Source organism: Megalopta genalis, chromosome 4 (assembly GCF_051020955.1).
Source record: "Megalopta genalis isolate 19385.01 chromosome 4, iyMegGena1_principal, whole genome shotgun sequence".
Lineage (NCBI taxonomy): Eukaryota > Metazoa > Arthropoda > Insecta > Hymenoptera > Halictidae > Megalopta > Megalopta genalis.
Window position 1 is genome coordinate 15134425 of NC_135016.1, and position 20130 is coordinate 15154554.

A 20130-nucleotide genomic window follows, 5' to 3' on the forward strand; every position below is an offset into this window, starting at 1 on the left:
TTTTCGATGGTTTGTATGAGTTTGAATGTAAGAATATGTCTAATGTTATTGTGTCGTTACCCAATAAAATAGAGTGAGAAAATTTTCCATAATACTCAGCGATTCATGCGTTGATTGAATTACAAAACTACTCAGATTTTCGATGGTTTGTATGAGTTTGAATGTAAGAATATGTCTAATGTTATTGTGTCGTTACCCAATAAAACAGAGTGAGAACATTTTCCACAATACTCGGCGATTTATGCGTTAATTGAATTACAAAACTACTCAGATTTTCGATGGTTTGTATGAGTTTGAATGTACGAATATGTCTAATGTTATTGTGTCGTTACCCAATAAAACAGAGTGAGAAAATTTTCCATAATACTCAGTGATTCATGCGTTGATTGAATTACAAAACTACACAGATTTTCGATGGTTTGTATGAGTTTGAATGTAAGAATATGTCTAATGTTATTGTGTCGTTGCCCAATAAAACAGAGTGAGAAAATTTTCCATAATACTCAGCGATTCATGCGTTGATTGAATTACAAAACTACTCAGATTTTCGATGGTTTGTATGAGTTTGAATGTAAGAATATGTCTAATGTTATTGTGTCGTTACCCAATAAAACAGAGTGAGAAAATTTTTCATAATACTCAGCGATTCATGCGTTAATTGAATCACAAAACTACTCAGGTTTTCGATGGTTTGCATGGGTTTGAAAAAAGAAATGTGGGTAACGTGATTCTATAGTTACCTTGGCGTTAGCGGTTGAATGGGCATCGCGGGCGCAAGACGTATCCTAGGACTCGATGAACGTGATTCCATTGTTTCCTCAACATCGAGCGCCTCGGTGTCCATCGAGGATCGCTGTTGATGTTGGAGAAGCAGGAGGTGTCTCCTCCTCGAGGACGGTGTCAGAAGGGCCAACGAATCAGCTTGGAGGACCGTCGCCTGAGACTCGTTCCAAATTCCATCGCTATGGTCCCTCGTGATGTCGTTTGCTAACGAATCGCTTGACGCGAATGGTGATGTGATCATACCGGAGAGTGCGGATCCCGGACTGAAAACCATCGGACATAGTGCGTCTGCTCGTTGCAGTAGCCTCAATGGCGACTCGAAATCCAGTACAGGATCTTGTAAGATTCTCCTCGGTACTGGAACATCGTCAATGACACACATGTTTGACCTTCGTTTAACGACAAAAGTTAAGAAACTTTACATATCGTCAACATTTGAGTATAATTGTATATTTTGATAATAAACGTCTTATTAAATGAAAAGTACGTATTTTTGTAAAAGTACATGTAACACATTGTTTATACTGCATTGTTTTATTTGCTGCATACGACAAGTAAAAAAATAACAAAACTTTTTGAAAATGAAAAAAATATATAAGAATAAAATATTAAAATAAAATAAATATACAAAATTCAATAAAATTAATATTTTCGTTGAGACGCAACACGAAATTTTATTAAATGTTGAGAAGGTTTACTGCACACAAGAATATGAATCTGTGTAACATGTTTCTTAACTTTTGTCGGTATGTGTATATTCGGTCAGTCTTTTAAAGTATTCAAACCGGGGCATGAAACGGTTCCGGAAATAACTGTTTAGAACTGATCTATAAAGGTTCTGATTCAATTATAGAAAACTTGATTATCCTGGTGAACTACTCCGAAAAACTAAAGTTTCCAACTAGATATTGAGTGTTCCGGTTACAATTTCTAATTTGATTCCTGTATCGATTTTACGTTGTATATTGGTTCCGAAATTGTTTTAGAAACGACTGTTGTTTACTTCATGCAATAAAGTTTAATTTAAGCTTACAGTACTGGTCGATGCTTCTAGGATCAATGACAGTATTAAAGCTAGATGTAATTTGTGTAGGTGCCATTATGGACCATTGGATATGCCAGACCTGGGCAGATTTTATTTCAAATGAAAATGTAAATAACTACTTGAAATTATTCATCAAGTACTGTCATTTTCGATTTTCTTATCAAATAAAGAATCAAACATTCATTGGAGAAACTAGTTAATAATATGAAAAACGAAATAGTATGGAAAATAAAGGCGTCATACTAGTTATTAACCTGTGAATATAGTGCTTTGAAATCAATTTAGGGAACTGTTCTTACACTACATTTCTGTGCAATAAATTGTAATATTTCAGTTCTGTCAACGACGAGCAATACTTCTGTTTTCTATATGCCAATTTTCTGCTTTCCGTTATGCCTGAATTATATTCTAGCATTCCTTCTGTTGTATTACCAAAATTATTTGCATTTCTATGAAAAATATTAGTGTTCGTATAGAAATTTCGTACATTGTATCTTTCCAGTAAACAAAATCCTAAAAACCGCTAAAAGGTCGGGTTATGAGCTAGGATAATCCCTTGATCGAAACTGAGCATATAAATCGAACACTCTTGCGACGAATAAATTCTCCGAATTGCTGTCCAGCAAAACTCAGCTCGTCGAGCATCGAAATAACGATTCTGGATCGTCGTTCGAACAAATGGATCGACATAAAAATAATAGAAATTCAATTCTGTCGTGAAAGTGCAATTAACACGACAGCGTGGCGGCGGAGACGCGAAACGGAACCGGCAACAAAACAAACGGTGCTTAAACGATAAAAAAAAGAAACGGTCGCATTAGACACGCGAGAAAAGGAACGAGACAGAAGATAAATCAGCGTCGTTCTTTTTTGGCCCGTTGAAATTGCCGCGTTGCGATCGTAAAAAGTAGAGTCCCCGCGTAAAACGAGGACCGCCCTGCCACGCCTCGCCGCAAACTTGCGAGCCCCAGCCGCGGAAGTTTCAAGAAATTTTACTAGCCGGAAAAATAACGCGCGCCGGCATGTTGTAAATCGTATTTCATACTTGAGACTGCAGTCGGCGACGTGGGAGATATAGGAAGTGATCTCGGTAGCATAAAGTCGTCCGACGTTAAACCTTGCACGCCATCCTCCAGCGATACGCTCCTCTTACGGAAAAGTCCTCTCCGGATGAGATTCTCGTGAAACTCCTGCAACCATATCGAAGAATAACGTCGTTACGACACTTGTCAGTCGACATTCGCAGACGGTTTACGCGTTCCGTTACGCGTTACTTGTTACACGGTACATGGTTACATGCTGTGTGACACACGCGTCGCACAATGGGATCCCGAAAACCTGGCAGAAACACGACATTCGAAAATTCAATAGTTCACGATCATCCGTCGGCAAGTTACAGTTAAGAATGCGCTCTTGTGGGATCAGCAGAAAATAATGATGTTGAAAGAATAGTTTCGGTGTGTCATTTCAGTTCAAAATTTATTATTACTAGACTGCGGATGTTTATGCAAAATAAAAATTGTCTGCATCAATTGCAAGACATAGGAGTCATGCACAAGTGTTTTTCTTTCCTGAATAATTTTAACAGATTGAAATTATTACATCAACGATTTGAGTTCAAAATTTATTATTACTAGACTGCGGATGTTTATGCAAAATAAAAATTGTCTGCATCAATTGCAAGACATAGGAGTCATGCACAAGTGTTTTTCTTTCCTGAATAATTTTAACAGATTGAAATTATTATATCAACGATTTGAGTTCAAAATTTATTATTACTAGACTGTGGATGTTTATGCAAAATAAAAATTGTCTGCACCAATTGCAAGACGTAGGAACCATGCACAAGTGTTTTTCTTTCTTGAATAATTTTAACAGATTGAAATTATTACATCAACGTTCTTAGTTTCTTTTGATCTCTCCGCTGTTCAAAATTATCCCTGATCGTGTTTGCCATAAATGCTTAAAATTCGCAATCTAGTCATCACTATCGAATTTTGTTATAGAGTGAAAAATAGATGTTTCTACCAAATTAGTATGGCTCGTTGATTACATGTCGTGGTATTCGGAAAATGTAACACACACCGCGACAAAATAATAAGACACTCGTGAACATTGCGAAAAATTCGATATAAATTAGACATTTATTTTTCTTTCATTGGTAGTATTATTACTTATACTCTAAAAAAGCATGTCGCTCAGTTAAATGAAATAGATAAGTCTGCGGTCTCGAAAAGTGAGGCAAAAAATTTAAACATGTTACTCGATCCGCGATGAAACTATAAGACAGAATTTTGTTTCCAATTGTTGTTAGGCGTGTAGTATTTACAGCGATATTGTGTGTGCAATAGTTTTTGATTATACAAAATGCCGCACGGAAAAAACTACATGCAACGGAGATCAATATAATTAATGATTTCAGTGCGAAAAATTGTCCATATATTAGGGAGAAGTCGTTGTCTAGTTCATAACTATCTAGAAAATAAAGAAAAATATGTTAAAAAGAATCCCGGTGGTCGTTCAAAATCAAGAACTGCGCGAGAAAGGTGACAAATTTTAAGACATGCATCGAATTCTACAATGACAGCATGGCAAATAGCAGCGGTATCTGATGTGGAAACGAATGTTAGGGCAGTGTAGAGAATAATAAAAGGTACTGAGCATGTGTGAAAAGGCTTAAAATGCAGAAGCAACCGCCACTAACTGATAAACATCAATAATCTAGATTGGAATTTCCAGAGCATCGTATACATTGGCGAAGAAAGTAATCTTTTTTGACAAAAAGTGCAAATTAGGCCTAAATTATTATATCCCTGATTTGAGGAAAGAAGAAATCGTGTAGCACAGGCAGCAAATGGGTGGCGATGGTATTATGATGTGGGTAGCTATAGGATACTATGGAAAAACGGATATTTTTGTTTCTACAGAAATGAATAGTAGAATGTACGTGTGTCTGTGTGTGGATATCGTTAATAGGCAACTATCGAAATATCGACAAAAAATAGCTAAGCAGAAGTATATCTTTCGACATGATAACGCAACTGTGTACACTGCAAGAATATAACACGAGCTTACATCGAAGATAAAAATATAAATAGTTTAGCGTGGCCAGCAAGATCGCATGATTTGAATATTATTGAAAACTGTTCGGGAATGCCAGCTGAGGAAGTATACTCAAGAGGAAAGCAGTTTATCTCCATAGAAGAATTAAAAAGATTTATTGAGGATATATGGAAGAATTTGAAACAAAACACAATTAAAACAACTGTATAAATCTTTACCGTAAAATGGAAGGGTGGAAGTATAGATTATTACGAAGTAACAAAAAGAATTCTATGTGTTGATTTTTTACGATTTTTAAACAGCACTGGTCAACTTTTTATATGTTACTACAGAGGAGAACATATTCTCTGTATACGTTCATATACAAAAACTTTATACACGTCCGTGATTTTAAGAAATCAGGAGTGTCTTGTAGTTTTGTGGCAGTGTATATTTAGTTACAGTGAATATTTTTGGTTACCATGAGAAATAATACAAATTTTATATATTCCTCTGATTTTACTTATGTTATTTATCTTTAATACTGAAACGTTCTGTCGAGGGCGTCTGAATGACATTTTTAAGACCGTCGACGTTTTTTTGCTCATGAACATTTACCATTTGTAGTGCAACATTGTTGTTTGAGTCAAGACGAGAGAGAAGTTTGATGACATATAATATGATGATCTTGACAGTTAAAAAATGAGTTGAAATTTAAAGAATTCAGAACGGTACTGGGAACGGTACTCGTAATAAAATAAGATGAGTTACACTGTTATTGTATTCTTTAAATTTCAACCTTTTTATTTAATTTTGCTATTATTTTGAATGACGTAAGGAATGAAAAACTCGCGTTTTTACATAACAAATATGCATGCTGAAAATGACATCGAAATAGGTAGACGTTGTTATGAGTTACAACTAATTAAAGATCGCAGGAATCGGAGTTTTGTTACGATTTTTGACCCTTTTTGACCAAAAACAGTAAGAAATTTGCAGTCTTTTAAATCATTCAACGCTTGTAACTTGATTCTCCGTCAACCGATATCGATGAAATTTTTAGAAGCATGCAAGTTACCAGTATCTATCAAATGCATTTTTTAAATTTTCGCTGTAGACTTATATAAAAAAGTAAAAAGGCATGAGTTTGTTTATTTTCTTGTCATTCCAAGTAGTAGCAAAATTTAAAGAAAGCATTTTAGTCATTGTCTAGTCGCTCTATCATGTAACAAAAATTCAAGTCATTCGGTTCAGTTTTGAGATATTTATTGCGTCTTAAAAGTTGTACGAACACTTTTGTGAACCACTGTAATTTTTATACAGCCTGTACACGCGGACTTATTATTATCAATATTATTTAAGCCTGATTTCTCGGTATGAAATCGATGGTTAGTTTTATTTGTTATGCAGATGCATCCTAAGAATTAGATTAAAAAGGATATAAAAAGTGAAACAAAAGGAAATAAACAAATTTTAAAAGATTTGAGATTTTTAAAATTTTGCTTTTTTTTGCTAAATGTTACAGAACATTTGGAACACTAACTCCACGTTGCCAGCGGTTGCAGGGTTAATCGACAATGGTTATTTTACATGCGAAAATAAGAAAAAAAAACGTGGAAAAAAATTTGTTGCTTGAGACCTCGTTATCGGGGGAAGTCGAGCATGAACTTTGAACGCGTTTGGTCGAGAGTTAGCCAAATGCGGGTGCACCTACTCAACAAATTTTCAAAGTAAAATGTTTTCAGAACGTAAATTCAGATGTAAAAAATTGATCCTACATTTTCGACTTATTTTCAGATGTAGGATAGCCTCTTGTTTGTACTATGTTTGTTCAGTCAGCAGTTCATTAAGCGCAGAAGTTAAACTGGACTTCGTGAACTCGATTTTTTCGGAAACGAAGTTTTGCACGGTAAAATCATAGCTGATCCATGCAGACAATCTAATTGTTGACGTGGTGAGGACTAAATCTTCACTAGTTACGGATCAGCTATATAAAAGTATATATATACAACCGTTTTAAAAAATAGAATCAATTTTTGAATTGTCTAAAAGTATCTAATTCTATTATTAAAAAATACCATTGATCTACTAGATCGTATATGTACTGATATTTTCCTATTATGTGCATCTTTGACGCTTCATATTCAGCCATTTTATTTATTAGATTCTGTAATATTTTTTGTTTGCGTCTGATTATGTTGTGACTTGATATATATTTGTTTAACTCTGGATAATTAAACCTTCATCGAAATCACTATGAAACTTTCGAACCCTGCAATGTGTGTGTGTGTGTGTGTGTTAAATTGTTAATGTATGGAAATTTTTAATTTTATTTATCTTGTTTCTTTATAAGATAGAATATTATTAAATTAAAAAGACTCAATTACGTTCGTGTTTTTAATTAACGTTGATGTTACTCGACAATTGTTTTGCTAAGGTAAAAGTATATCTATTCTATCTATTAAGAAATACCACCTCAATTGTGACTTGTCCTTGAAACAGTAGTTTAAGTAATAAAATCAAGAATAGATAGAGCATGTGACTGGATGTAAAAATTCGACATATGTGTTTGAATATTATTCTTTATAAATTCACTCACATAGATACCGTTATGTAACAATCAGCTGCAAAATAATATTTATTTGAATACGGGTGTTTGAACGGTTGACATCCGTATTTCATATGCAGGGTAGTGAATCACACGCGTGATTCTCTAAATCGCATTTTTTATAGCGAAAGTGAATCAAAAATTGTCTTTGTCACGTTAGGGATAGTATGTAAAACACAAATTTTCATCTCACACATGGATAAGAAAGAAAGAATCACAAATAATAAAACAGGAAAAGGCTTTAAGGAAAAACAGTTGCAGAAAGAAAGAAAAGAAGTTAGCTGAGGAAAAAAGACAGTTGTGGCAAAAAATATTCGAGGTACAAAAAAAGCTGACAAATGAAAAACTGTAATTTTACAGTTGTGGTTAAATTTATAATGTTATTGTTATATAGTAGTGTACATGCTTCTTATCAACAAATACAAAAGAATTAAAGAAGAAATGAATTATTCATTAAAACCCTTTCTGTATGAATTAAAAGATAGAAAAATAAAAAAACTTGTGTAATAATTTATAAAAATAAAATGCTTGTAAATAAGAATATATGTATATGAATGTGTCGTTCACGTGGTACGAAAACGCTGTTTTATAATAGGTACGCTCTTATTTTACTACGTTACTCGTACTATCCCTTATTCATATTAACTCTTTGAGCCCTGAGTTGTGCGACGTTAAGGGTTTGTTGTGGGCTGCTCACGTTTTACTACAAAGCACACGTTGGGCTGCCCATTTTTTACGACGAAGCTCTTTCTAAGCTGACTGAAATTTTATTGCAAAATATGTTGACTGTAATTGAAATAATTTGAATAGTGACTGCAAAAACAACAAAACCATTTATTTCATTAAACAATAACAATATGAACAATATATAAAAGGTATTAAATTCTATCTTTTAAATTGAAAATTTAATAATTTTGTGTTGTGTGAACCCATATATGTGTTCATATCCGAAATTGAATGGTTGTGTGAGAATCCATATATGTGTTCATAGCCGATGGTGAATAACTTTGCCGAACGCATATATGGGTTCATAGAGCTGAAAAGGTTAAACAAGTACGTATAAAGTTCAATCTATCGGACACTAGTGTAAATATTCAACAATAAACATTTTTATTCTAATAAAATTGATGATAATCTTATACCCCGTTAAAAGCATTCCATGGTAGCTGGCGCTTTCACCTTATCTTGGATGAAAGTATGTGATTACAAATAAATCACAATTGGTCTAATTGCAATTAAAGGCTGAGAAAACATATGAGGATCACAGAAGGATATTTTGTGCAATTATTTCTTTAGGAACGTATACGAGTTTGTATTTAATTGGACTTCTGTTTAGTGAACACTTTTATCACGTTAGACTAGACAACTGCTGCTCTTAATTTCAAGTGGGAAATTAAAAAATCAACTTGAAAAGCAATTTGTTAGTACAAAGCTATCAGATGCATTTTATTTGCGATAGAAGTACAACATATTTTCAAACTCCAGTGGCTCTTGTAAAAATATCTTAAACTGTTGAGTGGCAGTAACCCATACAACCTCGTCGAAATCTTCCAGTCCCTATCTATCAAACTTTCCAATTACTCTTTCGAACATGAATTGTTGTACGCCATTATAGTTCTACCATCGATCCTTCTATTACTTGAGTCGTTGTATCCTAAGATTGCGGCCCGATTCATTGATTCTTCTATAAGGAACCATTCACCGTGGCCATGTTATTTCTAAAACCATCTCGGAAGAATAAATACAGGATGAGTATGAAATCGTGAAATTGGGGGAGGGGGGCATAAAATTACACGTCTCAAAGATGAATCAATATTTTGTACGCAATAATCCGATGAAAGGATACGTAATAGAAAGAGAAATTAATTTTTAGTAAACATGACACGATGGATTCCTTATCTTGTCATAAGGTAATTAAATGTATTGTACAGACTGGCACAATATTACCCGTCATAACATGATTTTACATCCACGTTTTGATGGATATTAATTATTATAACACAAGCAACTTGCTACAAAAATTCATGTCGTCCTTGAAAACTTTTAAGGACAAGACTCGAACATTTGACGTCATTCATCACGGCAATCAATCTTATAATACTTACATTCGAGTAAATTTCTATAAATAAATAATGTGACTTATACAAGTAAAAGAAATTTTTGTGTGTTTGAATTTCCAAAGACTAGGTTAATCTTGTGGCAAGTTATTTACGTGAGTGTCCATCAAAACTAGGGTGAACAATCTAGGTACGCTGGTATCGACACATAATTGTGTGACACCCTGTAAATATTGAGACACATTTTATTTTTATTTTAACTGCCACTTTGATTGTCACGCTAATAACTTCAAAAGTTCATAAAGCTGATATATTTTGTTTAATCGAATCTAAAAATTGAAAAGTTAAGCTGTATCATATCGATTACTTTTTCAGCATTCTTACGTTTTACGAATTGCAATAAAATTGGGAAGACATTATACATTAGCATAAAAGTTAGTAAATAACTTTAATAAGTTGATAATTGACGTTCGGGTATTACTACGGTATTGCCGCCCCAAATATTGCGGTATTTTGTAAAAGTAATAAAATTTTATAGTGTGTAAACTTCTAAAAATGAATCTCATAATTTTTTATATGTTCAATATTGATAATTTATGACATACAAGTAACATCAATCGCAATTTCAGTTCATTTATTGACTTTTGATATTTGGAAGCTTATGAAAACGTTGAGTCTTATGAATTACTCGTAATGGCAGCTGCGAACGCTGATTCGAATAACACTTATATTTTGGTTAATGAACACTTATATTAATATTTCGGTTAATTAACACTTATATTAATAATAAACTATTCATTTTAGCGTTATTTTTGGATAAAGTAATCATTACTTCGATAAAAAATTGACATACACTGTCACTATCATCTATCCTCAAATATTATTTACTAACACAGTATTTGACGCATATTTACTGTTTGTGTATATTACCGCGGTGCTTTATTGAACTGCGTATCTTAATCTATACAATGCAGTCCTCCATGAGTCGGTACGAACACGCTTGATCGTACAGTACCTATACTTAATTTGTACTTGTTTTGTTTGTGATTGTAATTGTTTGTACATATTTGAAAGAAAATGGGAAACTTTACAAAGGAAAAAGTCAAAGGAAAGAGAACAAAAAATATCAGACAATATAAAGAAAAGGAGAAATGTAAGGTGAAAAATGATTATAAAATACCTGTTGCATATAACGCTATGTATGAAAATAAATATAAATATATTTTTTCATTGTTATATAATGTATTTTTACGTATTACATCTTGCTGATATATTTTTAATGAGTAATACACTAGTTAGATGAAATTGTTGTATTATTCACTAGCAATATTATACACGCAATAATAATTAGTCTACAGTATTTGGCAGGCAGTAATCGGAACGTCCACAGTATTTGACACGTAGTAATCGGAAGTATTTGGCTCGCAGTAATAGATACGTAACCCCAGTAACATATGCACTCGTATGGTTGGAGATCCAATATTTTGAAAAGAGTAAATATTCAAGTTAAGGAATAATAAATATAGCTCGAGTTGTCAATTTATTGGTGTAAAAGGCCTTATTTTCTCTGTCAAGATTCGCCTTCATTGAGAAACCGCAGTAATTTTACACTTTTACTACACACTTTACCCTATAACCTCTTTACTGATCTAAATTACACCAGTTTATTTTCGTTATAAATTTATAAAATCGAGTGATAAGGTGACTTCATTTTCAATAATGAAATTTTTAAATACAGTGAATAACAAATGTAATATATATATAGGGTGTCCCATAGTTATGTTAACACTCGGAAAGGAGTGATTCCTGACGTCATTTGAAGTAATTTTTTTTTTAGCTAAAATGCAATCCGCCTCTTTGTTTACGAGTTATTAGCGAAAAACACTGTCCAATGAGAGGCAAGCTCGACTGGCGCGAGGCGGCTGAGCCAATCAGTGGAATTGAGCTTCGACTGCTGATTGGCTCGGCCGCCCTGCGCTAGCTGATCTCGCCTCTCATTGGTCACTGTCTTTTCGCTGAGGAAAAAGTTACTTTAAATGAAATCAGGAATCATTTCTTTTCAGGTGTTAACGTCATTATGAGATATCCTGTATAACTTTGATATAATATAGGAGTTTATTTAAAAAAGACTTTTTAACTATTATCTATCCCTTATGTTTCCAATTTGATTTGGCCATTTATGTCAAATGGACACAACGATAAAAATGGTCAATGTTAATAAGTAATTAAATTTGTGAAGTTCTCTCTTGACAATAAGGAAAATTAAAATGCGATTCTCCTTGTTATAATTAATTGTCTTGGTTGGTAAAAATTTAATGTAATAGCAATATAAATAATTAAATTTGTGAAGTTCTCTCTTGACAATAAAGAAAATTAAAATGCGATTCTCCTTGTTATAATTAATTGTCTTGGTTGGTAAACATTTAATGTAATAGCAACGTAAATAATTAAATTTGTGAAGTTCTCTCTTGACAATAAAGAAAATTAAAATGCGATTCTCCTTGTTATAATTAATTGTCTTGGTTGGTAAAAATTTAATGTAATAGGGACATAAATAATTAAATTTGTAAAGTTCTCTCGTTTCAAATGTATTTTCGTTTTTAAGCTTTAGTTCGTAAGTTGGTATCTCGTTTATGTGTGATTATTCTTTACTTTCTTTTTATATCTTGCATATCTATGTATATCTCTCTCTATTTTTCTCTGTTCTATGCGACCAGTTGACATCTGTGCATGTAACTTCATCCATCATATTAATTAAGTGCGATATTAATTATACAGGTTGCGTCTCGTAACATAACCTCAAATAACTCATAAAATATTTGTTGTACGAAAAAGTGTTTCAGGTAGCAGTTGCACAGCCTTCAGGGGGATATATATTATTCTAATCGCTTTTATGCTATTTTGCTTTTTTATTAAGATATGGAGGTCACCTTCAATTTTTTAAATGGAATAGCTAATATTTCTTCCCGAATTCGGCCGAAGCGTTGAATTCTTCATAAAAAACTATTACACTGAATAGAGTCTAAGATACATTAGTTATGGAGATATTAGCGGAAGTAAATTACGTTTATTAGGAAAGACCATTAATCAACGTGACTGTTAATAGAACGTAGTCAGACAACTTTGTTTACAAGCTGCCGATCAGTATCGGAAAACATAGTCCTGGATGCTACATATGTAACAACGTATGTAACAACGTATTAGTCGTGCATATTCTGCAGTAACAGCAGAAACTCTTGAAAATATTTCTCGTTCTCTAATAATAAGATTACGTAATTGTATTGATATTGTAATCGGCAGCAGTTCCAACATCGCTTATAATAAAACTTATTTTGCTAATATCTTAGTAACTGTGTATCGTAAATCGATATCTGGTGTAAACTTTCTTTTGTAAATTTCAACGCTTTATCCGAACTCGTGAAGAAATATTAACTATTCCATTAAAAAAATTGAAGGTGACCTTCGTATCTCGATAAATAAGCACAATGATATGAAACTGATTAGAACGCTGTATGTCCTCCTAGAGGTAATGCAACTTCTATCGAAAACATTTTTTCAGGCAAAAAATATTTTACGAGTCATTTGAGATCGTCACGTTACGAGACTCACCCTGTATAACGTGTTGTACAAAGTAAATATGTACGTTAAAACGAACAGTTCTCGTAAACGACGTGCTTGTTTTTCGGGAATATTACAAAATGTGTAAAACCGTCACAGGAGAGTCAGAGTAGTAAGTTTTTATATCTCAAGGTCGAATAACAAAATAAATATAATCGAAAGAATGGAAGTTAGACGAATGGAAGTTAGAAAGAATAAGTACTTTTGATCTTATAAACATAACCTGTAAGATTTAAAAAATGTGTAAAACTGTCACAGGAGAGTCAGAGTAGTAAGTTTTTATATCTCACGGTCGAATAACAAAATAAATATAATCGAAAGAATGGAAGTTAGACGAATGGAAGTTAGAAAGAATAAGTACTTTTGATCTTATAAACATAACCTGTAAGATTTAAAAAATGTGTGAAACTGTCACTGGAGAGTCAGAGTAGTAAGTTTTTATATCTCAAGGTCGAATAACAAAATAAATATAATCGAAAGAATGGAAGTTAGACGAATGGAAGTTAGAAAGAATAAGTACTTTTGATCTTATAAACATAACCTGTAAGATTTAAAAAATGTGTAAAACCGTCACAGGAGAGTCAGAGTAGTAAGTTTTTATACCTCAAGGTCAAATAACAAAATAAATATAATCGAAAGAATGGAAGTTAGACGAATGGAAGTTAGAAAGAATAAGTACTTTTGATCTTATAAACATAACCTGTAAGATTTAAAAACTGTGTGAAACCGTCACAGGAGAGTCAGAGTAGTAAGTTTTTAACTAATCTCAAGGTCAAATAACAAAACAAATGTAATCGAAAGAATGGTAGTTAGACGAGAGTTTGCGTATTACAGCGCCGTAAGATAGATTACCATGTGTATCTCTGTGCTTGAATATTGTCAAGCGCCTACTTCGTATCCGATGGATCATATTTCGGTGACATCTCGGTAAAGATCATGAACAGCGGCGATATCAAAACCGGTATACTAATAATGCATGAACGGTGAAGCGAAACAAAATTTCATATATCATCGAGTAATTAAGTTTACAAGGATGTAGCATTAAAATGAGTGGGTCGAGCAATAAATCTGCCAGAAGGGCTGAAACTGAATGTGTTGTCTGCAGTGTTCCACAGATTAGTGCATGTCAAACGGGAATTGCTGGTGAACATTAATCCGCAGCAAGTCGAGATTTTATTTCAAGAATTGACCTAATTTAACTGGAAACACATTATGCGAGGGGAAGAACATTATGCGTGTTATTACCAGGACAACATAATACCGCCGCTTTCGGATATCAATCATTCCAATCGATTAAAGATTATATTGCTTAACTTTACTGCGTAATAATCCTAACGATAAATATAATAAAATCGATAATTTCAATTGAAGCAGAACATTTCATAGTAGAGTACTAATCGTAATATCAAATGCAGACATTACATCACAAGCAGTCGCGTGAACTTCATAACTGACCCGACTGTGGATATACAGGGTGTACCAAAAATTGTGATACCGGCAACAATAAGTTAATGGAACGAGTAACATTTTCTTTCTTAATTCAAAGCTTCGTTTCTGGAGAAAGAATGAGTACTTTTGATCTTATAAACATAACCTGTAAGATTTAAATTAATTAAACAAGCACTCGGAAAATGGCAATAAATTCATATGTACAAAAAAAATTGTGAGATATATTAATACTTGATATAAAATACTTGATAATATAATACTTGATATAAAAAATATTAGAAACTATGTTACGTCACTAATATTTTATACCATAAATTTCATTAGATTTAATACCTCAAAAATTTGACAATTTCATCCCGATTCGATGTCTGTTACTTTTTTTATAGATTTTAGTCCATTTTAATTATGAATCAAGTTACATAGAAAATTATGTAAAAAAAAGACAGGTCTTTAATACCAAATGTATGAAACTCGTCAAAACGAAGGGTTCCGTGCTTTTTAATTTACAATTATTGAGATTGTAAAAATGCATTTATTGACAGACTATTGTAAGAAACATGGAGATTTTGTTATCATTCAGTGCTTTTAACTACACGTATAAACGCATTGTTCGCATTTTTTGTTCCACGCTTAGATGAAAAAACTAAAAAATACGATTTTCTTATTGTTCTTTCACTTCAAACAATTTGGTCTGCCATTCGTTTAATTTTCGAGGACAACAGCCTAATGTTTTAGTATAACCTGGGTGAGCTTCTTCCCGAATTTCACTTACACTGGAGTTGTGAAGCTTTGCATCATTTGAAGTCAACTTCATAATCCTTAAGAAACTTCATTCCGTGCAAAAACATTTCAATTTGAGTAACTACCTATGCATACGAAACCAGGGTATTTAAAAATGAACTTACGTGATGAAAATTTTCAAAATATGGCTAGGAGAGTAATGGAGTACAAAACTGCTGCGATTGTCGGATATACGCTGACTGAAATAGTTTTGTCTCAAATCGGTTTTACAATTAGTATGCATTGAAGCCAATTTTCAAACATTGCAACCCTCCTTTTAATAAGACGACAGTGGTTGTTGACATCAACATCTCGGTAATCTCTGCCAACCTTTAATTGCTATTGCCAGTCCGTGAGACCGCTACTAATTACTTATCCATCTGTGATAATTATATATTATTATAATATATATTAATATATATATATATTAATAATAATATATAAAATTATATAATTAATATATATTATTATAATAATAATTACAAAAAAAGTTGAACAAGAAAGAACATTTTAATATACAGGGTGGAGCATTTTAAACAGGTCACCTGAATAACTCGCTTGTTTTTGAAGGTAGGAGAAAATGCATTAGACCAAATTTACTTGGTATCGGGGAGCTCATATATATACAGGGTGTCCCACAATTATTTTAACAGCCGAAAATGAGGGGTAGCTGAGGTCATTTGAAGTAACTTTTTCCTTTGCGAAAATGCAATCCGCGGCTTTGTTTACGAGTTATTAACGAAAAACACTGGCCAATGAGAGGTGACGGTGCGAGAGAGAGAGTCCGCGAGAGAGTACGCAGCACGAGGCTTTGACAGATGGTCGGGACGGACTCGAGCCACGTTCGAAGTATTGAACAAATCACGAAGCGAGAACTTTCCGGATTTTTTTTTTACTACGTGACAGTGATATTTTGAAGAAAAACGCTGTTCACCTTTACTTTAGAACGTCTGAAGAATATTTACTAATTTTTCGGACCCGAAATAATAAGTAATTTAACCGTGACGGCCGTTTTAATTTTCTAGTGTGCATGACACCTCGTGTGTAACATATGAAATTTTTAAGCAAGGTGTACAGTGAAGATTAACAAAGTACGTAAATGATATTTTACGTTAATGGTATTTTATTTAAATAATTCCGTGTCCGAACATAGTTCAACGAATGATTCGCAAAGCTAATTTAATAAATAATAATCGTGTTAAAGGATGTAAGGGATATGTTTGTTAGAGAAATATGAAGAATATTATCAACAAGAAACTCACCCATTTAGTTGTAAAATCCACTTCATGCACGGAAATGTGTGCAGGAGGATAGTGCATTGACCTCGTACAATGTATGATGAACTGCACAGCTGATCTGTATCCGACGGCGACGAACAGAAGGATATCTCCAGGCAGGCAATTTCAACGTTTACTTTCACTGCATTATCACTAAACACTGATCACTTATCAATAATATTTATGGACCAACTTTCCTGGGTTAATATGTATAGCCCTGAAAAGAGCCGATTGTTTTATGCGACGCGTTCGAAGTTCATATCGTTAAGAACACATACCGCGTTGACGGGATAAACTGCGGAAGACTAGCACGATGGCTGACAATGTTCGCGTTCGATGGAAAACAGTTGAAATTCGCTCGTAGGAGAACGAAACACAGTCGGCCATCGTGCCAGTCTTCTGCAGTTCATCTCGACAACGCGGTACATACGTGTCGTTAACAGTGAGAACTTCGAACGCGTCGCATAAAACAATCGGCTCTTTTCAGGGCTATACATATTAACCCAGGAAAGTTGGTCCATAAATATTATTGATAAGTGATCAGTGTTTAGTGATAATGCAGTGAAAGTAAACGTTGAAATTGCCTGCCTGGAGATATCCTTCTGTTCGTCGCCGTCGGATACAGATCAGCTGTGCAGTTCATCATACATTGTACGAGGTCAATGCACTATCCTCCTGCACACATTTCCGTGCATGAAGTGGATTTTACAACTAAATGGGTGAGTTTCTTGTTGATAATATTCTTCATATTTCTCTAACAAACATATCCCTTACATCCTTTAACACGATTATTATTTATTAAATTAGCTTTGCGAATCATTCGTTGAACTATGTTCGGACACGGAATTATTTAAATAAAATACCATTAACGTAAAATATCATTTACGTACTTTGTTAATCTTCACTGTACACCTTGCTTAAAAATTTCATATGTTACACACGAGGTGTCATGCACACTAGAAAATTAAAACGGCCGTCACGGTTAAATTACTTATTATTTCGGGTCCGAAAAATTAGTAAATATTCTTCAGACATTCTAAAGTAAAGGTGAACAGCGTTTTTCTTCAAAATATCACTGTCACGTAGTAAAAAAAAAATCCGGAAAGTTCTCGCTTCGTGATTTGTTCAATACTTCGAACGTGGCTCGAGTCTGTCCCGACCATCTGTCAAAGCCTCGTGCTGCGTACTCTCTCGCGGACTCTCTCTCTCGCACCGTCACCTCTCATTGGCCAGTGTTTTTCGTTAATAACTCGTAAACAAAGCCGCGGATTGCATTTTCGCAAAGGAAAAAGTTACTTCAAATGACCTCAGCTACCCCTCATTTTCGGCTGTTAAAATAATTGTGGGACACCCTGTATATAATCTGGTATTACCAATTTTTCTGTAGGTGAAGGGGTTAAGGAGATATGAAGGTCAATTCTGTTTTTTTTAATGAAACAGTAAGTTTTTTTATTTACAATCTGATAGAGTGTTTCGAGGCGAATACAATGAACTATCATGAAGGTCATTCAAGGTCACCCAAAGTGACACAGAAAAGCAAAGCTAAAATACAGTAAAATGGCAAATAATCACACAAATTTGTTTATAAATCTAATCAAAAAATAATGTCATCTATTTACTTGTGTGCAATTTTTATCGTCATAATGTACAAGCTAAGATCAAGTCCAATGCAACGACCACAACACTATGACCATATGACATTTAGTACGAAAAGTCCAGAAATATTGAAAGATGTGTGTACACTTTTGCTCCTCATATGTACTTTCTCCAAGCTGAACTGTCCAAGTTAGATCCCTTTATTATGAATGTGGACAGTAAGAATAATTGATATGACTTTTTATTTACCACTTCGATGTCACTAATAACGCAATAAACACTAGCAGTCTATGAGATTGCTAATAGAGGTTACGTAAGTTTTAATAGGTGTAGTAGTTGAGGGTTAAATCCCAAGTGATTGCAACAGTTTTGAAAGTCACTGTATAATGCGTTCACTTAATCCTCGGACGGTGGACTATTTTCACAGCTGTATTAGTGACGATATTTACAACAATTCTGAGCTTAATTCAGCAAATTTTCAAAACATATTTTTGAAAATATTTCTTCCGGACTTCTTATTGCTCCTAATGTAGCAGCAATTTATTTGATTTAATTGCCGAAAATTGAGTAACTAAGTGAACGGTTTAAATACTTTGGGTCAAAATTGACCAAGCCGTCACCTTGCGACAGTTAACACATTATTCGTCCACACTCTGCATGCAATATTTAAGCCGTTTATTTTGAAAGTGGCATAAGTCACTTTACCGTAATGAAAAGTGGTGATTTTTTAATGTTTATACGAAATTATTTATACTGAGAAAAATATCAGTATCCTGAGATAACAAATACAAGTAAATCTTCTCGAAAGTTAGCATCCATATTTGTAAACGTGTTAAAACGCAAACCCTTAAATATATCGACTTAAAAACAAAGTGACTTATGTCACTTTCAAAATAAACAACTCATTTGTTCCTTTACTTTTATGTATAATTCAGTATTTCGTTTTCGAACTTTTCGTTAATATTTTATTTTGTAGTACCATCAGAAGTCTTCCGACGTTTTCCTCGTCTTTGCTCAAGTAGAACGTCTCCAAAATTAAAAAACTGCTCCGTGCAATATCTCCCAATGTTTCTCCAAAACTTGTCTCATGTTCCCAGGAATGGTTCCAAATGTGACCGCGGAAAATTAATTTTCGAACACACGTATTGTGGCCAAAGAGACTTCGGGAGAGGAAACACGATCCTCCGTTGCTTCCGCATAATGTTCTTCTACTTCGTTTACTCGGAAGTTACGATCTACTCTTTCAGATGGGCTCCATAGCTTCCCTTTTAATGTTGTTTAACTTTCATTCGAAGCTGTGTCTTTCAACGGCTTCCTGACTTAAGTTCCATCGAAAATACACCGCAACTTTTGTCCTTTCTTGTATCAGCAATACAATAGAATTTTCATCGTGTACGTGATATTTATGTAAGCGACCGTTCGAACGGAAAGAAAGTGAGTTTTGCATAAAGAAGCAAGTGGAAAGTAGAGCGCAATATTTTCTAATACGAGACTTTGTTTCAGGAAAACTAACTTCGCACAATTGTTTTTGGCGCGCATGCTATTATTGAAGATTACTGAAGAAGTATTTCTCGGGGCTCGAGAAGACACTTTCTAATTTTTTACTAAAAAATAGACAGTATTTGGAGGTAGAATGTGCAATTAAAACAATTTTCGAGTATTATATAAGTGAGCAGCGAAAAATGATCACAAAGTTGCACCTGCATGTTACTTCTCTAACGATCCGCCATCAAAGTTGTGGAGAATTGCAATCGAATTACTCAAGGAGTTATAATTACAAATTAAATCAATGACATTGTAATCTGCAGTTATGATCTCCATTCGATTAAATTACAATGTAATTCGTAATCCAATACGATTATAATTACAAAATAC

At 33.6% G+C, this 20130-nt stretch overlaps 1 protein-coding gene across 4 annotated transcripts in view; it reads right to left on the bottom strand.

Annotated features, from left to right (window-relative positions):
• Positions 1–20130, bottom strand: part of LOC117217425 (uncharacterized) — a 367343-nt gene that overhangs the window by 183562 nt on the left and 163651 nt on the right. For all 4 annotated transcript variants that reach the window (XM_033465133.2, XM_033465059.2, XM_033465211.2 and 1 more), the window contains exons 6-7: positions 2874–3018; positions 741–1140 (exon numbers count right to left, since the gene is read on the bottom strand). In XM_033465133.2, coding sequence (XP_033321024.2) covers positions 741–1140; positions 2874–3018 — 545 coding nt within the window. The remainder of the gene's footprint in view (positions 1–740; positions 1141–2873; positions 3019–20130) is intronic.